Source organism: Gymnogyps californianus, chromosome 2 (genome assembly GCF_018139145.2).
Source record: "Gymnogyps californianus isolate 813 chromosome 2, ASM1813914v2, whole genome shotgun sequence".
Lineage (NCBI taxonomy): Eukaryota > Metazoa > Chordata > Aves > Accipitriformes > Cathartidae > Gymnogyps > Gymnogyps californianus.
In genome coordinates this window covers 111,931,665-111,944,520 of record NC_059472.1, presented here as the reverse complement: position 1 = coordinate 111,944,520, position 12,856 = coordinate 111,931,665, and the positions used below count along the sequence as shown (strand labels likewise).

Sequence of the window (12,856 nt, the reverse complement as noted above, 5' to 3'; positions counted from 1 at the left end):
TTGTAAGACACTTTATTCTTCTGATAAACTATGATTGCTTATCAAAAGATTCTATAATTCAAGAGAAACATTCATAACGTGTGTGAAAATGAAAACCACCAGCCCACAGAAATCATGCCCACAAAATCCAATTTTGTGGATTTATAGCAGAAAGGCATTAAACTACTGTCTTGCAGGAACAGCAGAGTAGTCACTGAAGTATAACTGGCACAGCAGTAATGATTAAGGTGACATGTCCTCCTGCCACAGCTGTTAATCAGCTTAATACCAGTTACATTATTGACATTCTTGTAATTACTTTTCCTACGGCACATTTGTGCAAAATATATTTGACTTTAATTTTGGGTATTCAAACGTGAGCTCAGTTCTCAAACTGGATGGTCAAAGTGGTGGTGCTAAATGCAGGAATTAACTCCACAGGTATCACAATTATCTCAAGTGTAATACTGAGGACTACCTGCTACCTCATTAAATATATAAATGGGTTTGTTGTACCTTGCCATCTTCTGAGCAAACACCCATGTGTTCTCCACTTTCATCCAGGCTGATCTGATTTATCTTCACTGGGCTCTAGAGAAAGAAAAGAAAAGAAAAGAAAGAAAAAAGACTTTTAAAGTTGACTTTAAAGTTACATCACCAATCACACGCTTTAACACCCCCCACACTTCCTGAGATTTATGTGTTAATGGTTGTGCAATGTTTAGTTGCATGAATCAAAAAAACCCACAGAATAGGTATTTCTATGACAATGTCAAAAGACAGCCTTCTTTCCAGCCTTTTGCCTAACCCAGAAATTTGACATTTTTTGCAGTTATGCGCCTCAGGGCTCTCGAGCTCACATGAAGTGCCAGGCTCCCTGACCTTGAGCATCTGCGCCTGCACACCACACCTGTTTGTTAAGAACCTCTCCCGCTATCAAAACTCAGCATAAAACACGCTGACCACACAGGCATCAAGGCAACTGAAAATTCTTCTGGTTTGGTCTGATGGCTATACTGGTAATTATTACTTCCTTCAAATCCTTTCTCTTGCTTTTTTTTTTGCCTTTAATTGTGTTCTCAGAAGCAAGTATTAAAAGGTATTGAAGTGCAACATAGGTGTACTCATTCTTAGACAAATACTGAGAAAACCCTGAAGACTGCCCCAATTTAATAAATTTTCCTTTCCCTATCCAGATATACTTTTGGTTCTAATCTACAGGGTTATACAGCATCTGTTACAGTCTACTTTAGCTTAAACATCTATCCTTACCTTAAGTACTAAGGACTAACTTACAACATCATCTGGGTAACGCAATGCATATCCTCTCGTGTACAAAACGCCATCCAATTATATTCAAGTACCAAGAACCTTCTTACATACCATGATCCTGATTTCACCCTCTGTAACAAATATCTCATCATTTCAAGCATCATTGAAGGATCTTCACCCAAGTAAGTCTCTCTTACACATTTAAGAACAACTTTTCTTACTCTCATAAAATTTTGAACAGATTGAACCACAAAACAGATCACTTCTGTGATTCTGAGCATAATAAAAGAAATCCATCGTATGTTTGTGTGCAAAGAAAGTGTCACTGGAACAGCGCTGGAGTCATGGGGTCACATTAGATGTTACGCAACTGTGTCTAAAATATCACAGGTCCTTATATATGCTATGGCAGCTGGAATTACATAAAAAGTACATCATAAAAAGTTATATAAAAACACACTGTCCAGATGGACTATCTACAGGAGACAAACTGAGGTCTTCTCACAGCCTTTGGAAAGCTTTTCCCCATAATCTTTCACACACAAAAAAATTCCAACTCAGGGAAATGAAGTTTTCCTCTCTTTCACCTTGAAAAGAATATATGCCCAAATCACATTTCATTTTCTAGAAGCTTCTTTCTAATCAAGGTTGAACAACAAAGCCCTGCACTGCAACAGTTGCCTGATGAGTTGGGAAAAGGATGCTGCCAGCCCTTTTGCTTTCCTGCTTCCTTGCGTGCAGGAGACACCACTCTTGGTCTCACGTTGTGTCACCGCAAAATGCTACCTGGAAATATTGCAATTACTGCCTATCACAAAGTGGTCTTTCTGCTGTGCATTGTTTGCCAAAAAGTGCACTGCCAAAGAAGAAGTCAAACTAATTTTCCTTGACTTATGTGCTCCAGAAGTATTTTCATTCGCCACACAGCGGTTTCAAAATCAGAAGCGAGTGCATCACTGGCAGTGCAGGCAGCTGGTGCACATTCCCCAGCTGCCTTCCTCCCAACACATTTGCGGGGTGTCAGCTGAGGAGCACAGCTGAAGACCATCAGCCTGCTGGTGTGGTCAACATCCTTGTGAAAGCTCTGATTCTCAGATGTTACACACACAGTTGGCCAATTCCAGGACTGGAGGACGCTGAGTAAGGCGAAACATGTCAGTTGTCAGTCTCACTTTCTAGAAGTTTCATAAAAACTGCTAGTACACACTTTTATTCCTGCCTTACCTTGAAAATGCCTTTCTAAACTTCTGTTTTGCTCATCAAGGTGCAAGAGAAGATTTTTGTCTCTGTCGGGGGTGGGGGGGGGAAATGCCAGCACATCTCCACCATTCTCTCTACAATGAGAAACAACTCTGGCCCTCAGAAAGGACAAACACAGAAAGTTCAACTGAGTTCATCATGGAAGTGGCATGGTTTTTTATTCTGGGCTGCATCTAAGTTGCCATTGCCACAACTTTTTCACAAAGGTTCTTCTCTTCTTTTATTAGTCTGCAATTGGAAAGGCAAAGAGTCCATCTTGAATAGCCCCATCTTGACACAGGGTCATACGCTAAGGTACGGTGTTCAATTGTTCATCTCTCCAGCACCTACATCTGCCATGAGGGCTGACATGACAGCAACAGCAGATCTAGCAGCACTCCTGTGTGATGGGCCTTCTTGGAGACACTCTACTGCAACAAAGCCCAAGACAAAAAGAAACAAAACAGGACACACCAGAAGAGTCGACAGTTCAATCCTACAGTCCACACTGTTCCCATTTTGCTGCCAAATGGCTTTGAGAAAGTTTGATGCTGAAAAACTGAAGTGCAGGAAGTAGGCAAGGTAGACTATGTAAGTTATCTTCACATGAAAGTTGGAGATAAGGAGCAGGATGATGGAATTTATCTGTCATGCTGCAGTTTGAAAGCCACGTGACATGCTTTGGAGATTAAATGTGTGATTGCACTCGGTAACCAAACAGTGCCTAGCAAGGCAAAACCTCTCCTTATATACACACAGAATGTTGTCGGTTGAGGAAAAGGTGATTCCACAGTATTTGCATTTTTCCCACATTCAAAATTGCGCACAATACTTCAGAACTGTTTGGTGAGTAGAAATTTGATGATACAGTATTTCATAACACTGTATATAACTGGCAACTTGTTACAAGCCTTCTGCATGCCCAACACCTCTATCAGTTGCTTTTAACTTTTCCTTTCTCCAATTCTTTTTTTTCTGTTGTCTACACTATACACAGATGACAATCAGGGAAGACAACTTCAACTAAAAGCAGACCTGCTCACTTACACAAACCTCCAGCTAAGTTCCAACAGGAGACGCTATTCTAGATGATGTACACAAGGCAAAGCAAGCACAGAGTAATTTTTTTTTTCAGCACTCAAGTTGAATTGGCACTATTGGCTACTAGCCTGCTCACTGACTTTACCAGTCAGAACTTTCTATGGAGCTCAGAAAGTGATGATAGACCATGAACTTAAAAACAGTCAAGGCTGAATATTAAAAGAATTTTAAAATAAAGTTCCAGCAAGAATAGCTAATGCCAGGATCTTCTTGTTCAGCGCTAAGTAACAGTCAAGCCTACCATTTCCAGAACTACATTCCACTGGAAAGCTGTTTAAGACTTGTATGTAAAACTATCCAGGAAATCAGAAATAAAAGGCCACAGATAAAATTGGTACATGTGTTATCTAAACTAAGGTGTTTCTCCTAGAATCAGCTCCAATTCATCTTTTCATATCAATTATTTTTAGAAATATACTGCTGTGCCAGTCAGCAAAGTTACTTACCATTTCAAATTTAGTTGTATTTATACCCTGTGGATAATTTCGATATTTCAGAAAAGAGGAGCACTGATAATTTTGTGGGTTACCCTCCCTCACCCTGCTTTTATTTTTTATTTTTATTCAATGTTATCAACTCAGCCATGGAGTTACAACTGTCTTTCCCTGGTGGTTTTTTTAAACCTTATTCCAGCTAAACCACTGAAGAGTTTAATTTGCCTAGCAAAAGAAAATAGGTTTTGTTTTTTACAGTACAGAGAATAAATGCCCTTCCTGCAACATCCACCTTTACAGGTCAACAAAAGATGAAGAATCACTCAAGGTTAGAGAGGACACAGGTAGTCACTAACTCATCACAATCTGGAGAACTGATCATTTGATACAGTCGGAACCAGGATATGCTCTGGGGTTTGGTCAGTTGACTGTTTTAAAGGCATTTTAAATGCACGGGGAAAAAAGCCTGTCCTAATTTACAGGCATCATATTAAAAAAAAAAAAAAAATTAAGAATTACAACAGCAATCTGAGGTCAAAGTGTCAATCTAAAAATTAGGAACATATAATCCATGTAAATATTACTCAATTAAGAGATGATCTAATCTTAAACCTCATGCCATAAAACCACAAGCAGCTGCATATAAAATGTTGGGGAAATTACTAATAATTATTTAATTAGCACTATATTGGGTAATCTTTTTTTAACCTAATCAGGACCCCTAGCTTTAGGCCAAACAAGTAAAAACATACAACTTCTTTATGGTCACAACGATACTTCCAGTACTGTACAAATCCAGTAGTGTACAAATACTGTACATACATAGTATTTCTAAAGCAACATAATTCAAATCTGGCAATAAGGAGGATCCTGTTAGTTAGGAAGGGAAATATACTGAAATGATTAACCTGGGAACAGCTTCAGAATTTCATACAGTGTGGAAGCGCTGGCAAAGAAGGAAGAAATGCCTTCAGCTGAATTTCCATTAGCTGCAGTTTTCTTTCTGATGGAGACATGTTTGGAATTCTGGACAACATAAGTAAGTTTGACTGTTCAAAATCAATAATGTCAAGCTGACACTATAGAACAAAAAAATGTTACCTTAATGGAAAAAAGAAAAGTTTAGGGAGAGGGAGAAAAAGCTAGCAGGCACCTTGTACATAAAGATCTAAATGCAGACTTTTGCAAAATCCTAAATTTAAAGGAAAGGAAAACCAAGTATCTACCAACAAATGTACGTCATGTGATAATCAATTACCTAATGTAAAATGCTTGAAATAAACACACTTAGTATGGATTATGTCAGCTCTTCAATTAGGAGTAAATTCACAGCCACTCAGAAAGCTTCTTTTAATTGTTCTTTGTGGCAACTCCTCCCCTGACACTCATCATCAACCCACCTTATACTATCAGTCCCCTCTCCAATGGTGAACCTGAGAAATCAATCTGCTAATGTATAATTTGTAAAACTCCTCTGACTAACAAATGGATAATTGATTCTTTCAAAAATGCTGCATCCCAATGGATATGAAGTGGATGAACAAGAAACATAAGACTGGATTTCACTCCAATTCTGTGAGAAATGCAATATTTACAAGCTAGGAATCTAAATGTTTTAATAGTCGCCTGTGACTTCATGCCTTTTAGCCACAGTTAGCAGGCAAGCAACAGACACATTAGGAGTGTGAAAAGCAAAGCAGTGTCGAATCATACTTACAGCAAAGCTCATTTTACTTCAAGAGGTTCCCATCGCTAATACAACCCCCTTAAGCAGCGTTTTCATCCACTCTTTAAAAAGAATTTTCAGAAACTTTTCCTAAATTAACCCAAACATTTTTATTTATCTATCTCTACACACACACACATACATACCCAAAGAAGAAAAACACCCACAGGTCTTTTCTGCTACATTAATATCAATCTGGATCTACATAACCACTGTGTAGCTGCTCTCCATACTAAGGCAACTTGTATGTACACAGAGTCTGAACTGTAATAAAAAAAATAATTGTCTCCTACAAGTGCCTATTTTTCATTTATGCATATGTTTCTATCTGCATGACATTCACATAAACAAGCATGTAAAACTCCAATGTACAGCAGTATGACCAATCAATCACTGCTTAAAATGGTAGCCCACTGAGGTAAGGTTTACCATTTTTATGTTTGTATTATTTCCACCATGGTGGAGGTATCCAACTGCAAAATACTGATTTGTAAACAGAAACTGCCTCAGTTATTGTCATAACTAAGCTAAGATCCTCTCAAAATACAAGTCTTGCTCTAGGTAGGATGAGGAACTTGCTTTAAATAGAGCCCCAACTCTTCAGCTTTTACATCCGTAAATTAGATATTCTGTACACATCGACACCAATGAACTGAGAAACAGACAATGCCTTTAAGACTATTGGGGAAAAAAAAAACCAACTAGGCAAGTACTGAATATTCTCTTTCTCCAAGGGTGCCTTTCCAATCCAAAATGATACCCTCAGCCCACCTAGAGGGGTGAAAAGGAGTTCTACTTTTCAGGGCCTTTTCATTTTGGGAAGTGATAGGAGGTGACAGCAAATAAACCAGATACTGAGATAGTCTTCAACAACTTAAAAAAAAAAAAAAAAAAAAAAAAAAAAAAGGTGTGCAGCAGCTAAGCACAAGTGTATTACATGTTGTTTGTCCCGTCTGTTTTGACTTCAGAACACTGATGCCCAGAGATCTCTTGTACTGAGGAACTACCTTTAAAAAGAAATTGAACCCATGTACTTTTCTTGCCCCAGATGCTGCAGTGCTGCGCTGACTTATGCATATTTCACGTATTTGTAGAGTTTTACTGATACAATAGATGGAAAAGCAACTCAGAAAAGCAAATTCTGATGCTGTATCATGGTTTACCTATAACAAGGTAAAAGTACACACATACCTATGTGTTTATACACAACTGAGAAACGTAACGTAGTAACACAAAGGTTTAAATTGAAAAGGCAGCTTTAAAAGTTACAGAATAAGCTGTTCACCACTGCCTGCAATAGAAGCAGCGTACTCTGAATTTACAACATTTAAATTTTCATTTGATGAACATTTATTAATATCCACACCAAAAAGGTTTTGTTTAACAATACTGACAGCCAAATACTGATAAGTAAATGAGGATTCCTGCTCCAGTGCTTTTCCTATAACACTCTTGAATCTGTCATTCTCCAAATGAAAAATGGGAGATTATATTGGTTAGAAGAAAAGGGAGGGGGGAAAGCTGGGGAGAGTGACAAGGTCTGGGACACAGAACAATAACAACATTAAGTTTTATTTTGTCTGCGGGAAGGCAGACCTTGCCTACAAAAAAGAAAGATCTCACAAGCTTGTCTAAAACTAAGGGAATATGAGGACATGGAATCTCTCATATATAGCCTGAGAAAGTGAGAAAGACCAAAAAGCCTACAGTGGTTTCAATATTTTCCACATCAGTGAATCCCTTAATCTTGTTTGTCAACTACAGGGACCAAGAAAAAAGAAAAAAACATCCAAGGAAAAAAAAATTAACAAGGGATCTCCCTAAATCTGTAGTATTTGCTAGATAATCAGAATGCTTGTCTAGGAATGATGGAACTATTACTGAAAAAAAAATCTATATTGAGAGTCTACACTGCTTCCTAGCACAGTTTAACCGTTAGCTAATTCCTGACGGATCCAAAGTAGAATCTCTTTTCTATTAAAACACTGGTGTGTAAGGAGATAGTCTCCTGGGAGCTCTGTGCCAAAGTAAACAAATTACTTCTGTTTCCTCCTCTCTCCAGGTCCTCTTCACCATCCACTGTGTAACTGTAGGGCTTCAATGATGGTATGTCCTAAGCCGGCCTCTACTTCTTTGTTGCTACCTGTGTATTAAAGTCATCTGGGAATATGAAGCAATATTCCCCATCACACACCCACGTAGAGGGCTGAAGTACAGGTGGAGGGCTGAGGAAGAGCTGCAGGCGATGACTACATACACCTTCCTCAGAAGACCCAACACAGTGTGGGAGAAGACTATCTCAGGCAATCTGGAGGTTCACCTCACTGATTTCTCTAACTGCTTTCTTTTCAGAACAGTTCCCCAAGCACAATGAACTCTGAGAATTCATCATTAAGCATTAACTTTCCACACAGGCTACTGAATTATAAATTGGGCTTTGAAGAACAATCCAAAAAACATATCTAAACCTCTGAGGATAAAACTTACTGGGGTGCTTTCACAGTTTGTTTCTAACAGAATACCACCACCACTGTCATTAATGTATTTAACAGGATTTTGTAGAATTCTACCCCCTCAAAGTAGAAAGTATGAGATTTCTCTCCATTTCTTGATAAGTCACATTTCAGAGACGTGACTGATGAGAAAGGCCAACCAGGTCATACAGTGCAAGTTCTTGTCAGGAGAGGTGTTCTTCTTAGAGATTATTTTATTGGTGCTTTGACCAAACAACTTTTAAAGAAGTAAAGAGGCTCCTGACTATTTTTCTCAGGGGTCATGCACTGTTGTGCCAACATCATTTCCAGGAAGGTTTTCACAACAGCCATGATGCTTAGCCCCCTCCCTGACCTGACACAGGACAGAGGACATAACCACATGGAGCCTAGCATCCCTGCTTCTCCATACATTCCACTACATAGCCATTATTTTCTCCACAACTACATAGTTTTCTTCCTTCTATCAGCTCCTGCAATGAAAAACTGCACTAAGTATTTTTTCCAGTTATTTTAGCCTGTCAACCATTCCACTACAGACAATGATCCCAACCCAATGGCTACTGAAATCACTGAAAAGATCTCTCACTGATGAAATCAGACAGAAGCAGAAATATTACAAGGGAATGAGTTCCCTTTCCTGACTGAAAATGACATAACTAGTCATATTCCTGGCATAGTTAAATATTACACTGGGTGATCAATGCTGAAGTTCAGCCAATAGCTAGAGCTAAAGTGCCATCTTCCGTGTAAACATTCAGCTATCAACACTGGTATAGATTGGCATAAGTCAGAGCTATATGCAACAATAAACACGTTTCCTGCTTACTGAAAGCATTGTATTCTCTTTGGACACCAACTCTGGAACTTCCTTTATTTGAAATTATATCATCTGGGAAAGTCTCACAAACCCATCAGAGATACTCAACAATGATCAACGCTGGGTGTCTGATTCTTGACAGGATCCTAAAAACATGTGCAAATCAAAAAGATGGGGGGAGAGGGAGGAGAGTACTCACACAAGTAGAAACTATGGATCATGAAGTGCACTGTAACTTACTGTAAGCAGCATACTGTATGCCATATCCTCACTGTGACAGTAAGATAAAGCTAAATGTGAAGATGAATTGATCCTGTGCAAATTCCTCAATGCATTTACACACAAAGAGGCTCTATTTCAATATCAGTGAAGTATAGACATGATTGCTTATAATAAACTTTATTTAAAGTAGATCAAAAAAGCAAATAAACAGATTCATTCATTCCTCCATCTTTACACTGCTCACATTTCACAGCTCGTATCTTCAAAACTGCCAAGACCTGCAGCAACTACAGACTTCCATTAGCAGCCAGTTTAGGGTTACAGTGGTGAACCTTCCAATACCAAAATACTGATTTCTGAAATTTCTCATACTTTTATTTCTCTGTGTCACAGGACACTGAGTGGAACAAGCTTCCTCATCAGCATCACAGTGGAGATGGCCAGCTTGAAAGAAGCTACTTTTGTCAGCAGCTGCTCTGAGGGTATTAACACCCAAGACTGGTCAAATCTGGACTGTCCACATTTAGCATTCCATCAGGAGTGCAATAAACAACTGCTATACACACTGTCATGTCTTTTAAAACAAATAAGTCTCATCCTTCAAAAACGAATCTTTATCAGATTTACAAAGTTCATTATCAGTAATATCTTACCCCCATGGGAAAAAATACTTAGTTTTGCCTTCATGTTTTGTTCATCATATTATGCCCCTGTTATGTCATTCTGTATTTTTAATAGTGCTGCATTTTTATTGTTAATGGAAACAAAGGGCTGTAGCTCTATCATTAATGTCAACTTGTATAAAAAACATTGTCCTCCAGAACTCAGTTGCTTTGGACTTTCTAACTAGGAAAACATTTTCTAATGCAAATAATATTTTATTAATGCCAGAACTCTGAATAATTCTGACAAGCAAACTGCTATTATTTTGTATATGTGCACATAAGTGCCTGCCTTCTGTATAGAGGAAAATGCCATCCAGGTATAATATGCCATTTGAAAAGAAAACAACTCTAGGAATCAGCAGTATACTAGCTTCTTAGGAATCAAACCTTTCCAAATCCTCCCTATGCTTTTAAAGGTTGTTAGGGTTTAGAAAATGCATGTCTGTGTTATCACTCTTTTATGAAAAGACTTCATCAGTGCTACCTGAAACTAGCTGTTTCATTGCTGCTAATAAAAACCCTAGAGCAACTTGGCCCAGTGGTCCAGCTATATATCAGCAAAGAGCATTTGGGGGGCGGGGGTATGATACAGATGTGGCACAATATGCTTCTGAGATGACTGGAAAAAGGAAACAGCGAATCACTGAACATATATGTCTTGTGCCAGTCAACATCACCCAGTCAAACCAGGAAGTTCCCAGTAGGGCAGCGACATCCCTGATAGTGAGAATCTGTGGTTCTTCGAATACGAACAAGTAGTAGAAGACAGAACAACCTAGAAGCATCTAGTCTTTCTTGTCAGGGACTAAGCCTCTGGAAGGCACAGAAAAGTATGTTCCTTATTTAACAGCTGTTTGACATTTGTTGGGAGTCTTTTGAGGCTTTCTTTTAAGAGCCAATTACACTCCAGAAAAGTAATCTTTTGCTTAAATCAGAGTTGAAAAAATATTATTGTGCATTGTTTAGTACATCTTTGAAATTAGAAACTGTTTCTGTATTTTTCTTAAAAGCAAATAAACTTTGTTCCCTAATATTGTTGTCAAATTATGATGCAATTTTTTAGAGAAAAGGTCAGTAAGAGTTGCAAACACAAATTACATTTTCTAAATAATCACAAGATGTAGTATGCATTCAAACAGTAACCTGGATGGTGAGTTAGAAGAAAAAAAAAAAAAAAAAGAATTGTTTTGATGATTTTGATGTTTCTGCATAATGTCACAAATAATTTTGTTCAAAAATGTTTGAAAATGCCACATATAAATTCACTTAGGATTACAGTAAGGTCCTCTACGTGCTCTTTCACAAAAATAGACTCGGAGTTCCTACAAGGTCCGGTGAAAAAAAAATCAAAAATACATTGGAAATTTTGCCCTTTCATTGACCAACAATACTGTATTAAATACTACAGTAGTAATGTCCTTCATGTTTAGCATTCACCCATAATGAGATATTTTTCCCCCTAGAATTTTCCAGATTTCGATTTTTTTTGAGAAAACACGCAGAGTATGATAGGACCCCACCAAGTCAAGAGAAACTGAACTATTTGCAATGTCTAGATGATTGTGACAAAACAGTATTTAGTCACAGCCCTTTACCTCATTAAGAGGTGACATTAACAAACTCCTACTGAAATCAGTGACATTAAAGAGGGCTGCTAAGGTATTAATACCTTTAGAGTTGATCATGAAATGCAACTGACAGACAACAGGATACCCACTCTGTGGAACAGTGATTGATACCAGAGAACAAAAAGGAAACTTCTTCCTATCCTTCTATGTCAAAAAATAGAGGAAAAACAATATGCATTTGGAGAGTAATGAAGTTGTAGACAGATCATTGAGTCTAAGGATGGGGCTGACATCCTTCTCAAAAGAAGGTACATTGGCAACATAGCTGCTAGTGAAAAGTTCAAAAGAGAAAGCAGGAACAACTGCAGTCCCAGAAATAGCTTATAAAGTACATAGGCTTCACACTTCAACTGAAGTAAATTTAATCTACAGCATACAGGTTACTGTTTGTGACTGCACAAGCATGCATTTGACTCGTATGAGTGTGCTCATACAAGTTTGGCTGGGATAGAGTTAATTGTCTTCATAGTAGCTAGTATGGGGCTATGTTTTGGATTTGTGCTGAAAACAGTGTTGATAACACAGGGATGTTTTCATTATTGCTGAGCAGCGCTTACACAGCGTCAAGGCCTTTTCTGTTTCTCACATCACCCCACCAGCGAGTAGGCTGGGGGTGCACAAGAAGTTGGGATGGGACACAGCCGGGACAGCTGACCCCAGCTGACCAAAGGGATATTCCATACCATATGATGTCATGCTCAGCATATAAAGCTGGGGGAAGGAGGAGGAAGGGGGGGATGTTCAGAGTGATGGCGTTTGTATTCCCAAGTAACTGTTACGCATGATGGAGCCCTGCTTTCCTGGAGATGGCTGAACACCTGCCTGCCGATGGGAAGTGGTGAATGAATGCCTTGTTTTGCTTGTGCGTGCAGCTTTTGCTTTACCTATTAAACTGTCTTTATCTCAACCCATGAGTTTTCTCACTTTTACTCTTCTGATTCTCTCCCCCATCCCAGCAGGGGGGAGTGAGTGAGCAGCTGTGTGGTGCTTAGTTGCCAGCTGGGGTTAAACGACTACAATGAGCTAACAGCAGTCAAGAAATAAATGGCTGGACCACACAAGACCTTCTGTAGCTGAACCCACACTTCCAACTAAACCTTCTACATTATTCTGCAGTAAGCAACAGAGTTATTGCAAGCTACAAGCTTGAAAGAATAATTGAATGAAATGGTCATGCTTTCCTCAGTTTTGAGCTTACAATACATGATACTACAATTGTTTAAAACTCCCATATTTCTTCCATACTCCAAGCAATATTTCTAGTAATAACGAATGCCT

The 12,856-nt window shown here is 38.6% G+C and overlaps 1 protein-coding gene across 1 annotated transcript in view; it reads right to left on the bottom strand.

The window, feature by feature from the left end:
- The window catches only part of VPS41 (VPS41 subunit of HOPS complex), a 109,428-nt gene that overhangs the window by 65,709 nt on the left and 30,863 nt on the right, over positions 1 to 12,856 (bottom strand). The window contains exon 5 of the mRNA XM_050892324.1: positions 496 to 570. Within this exon, the coding sequence (XP_050748281.1) occupies positions 496 to 570 (75 nt within the window). The remainder of the gene's footprint in view (positions 1 to 495; positions 571 to 12,856) is intronic.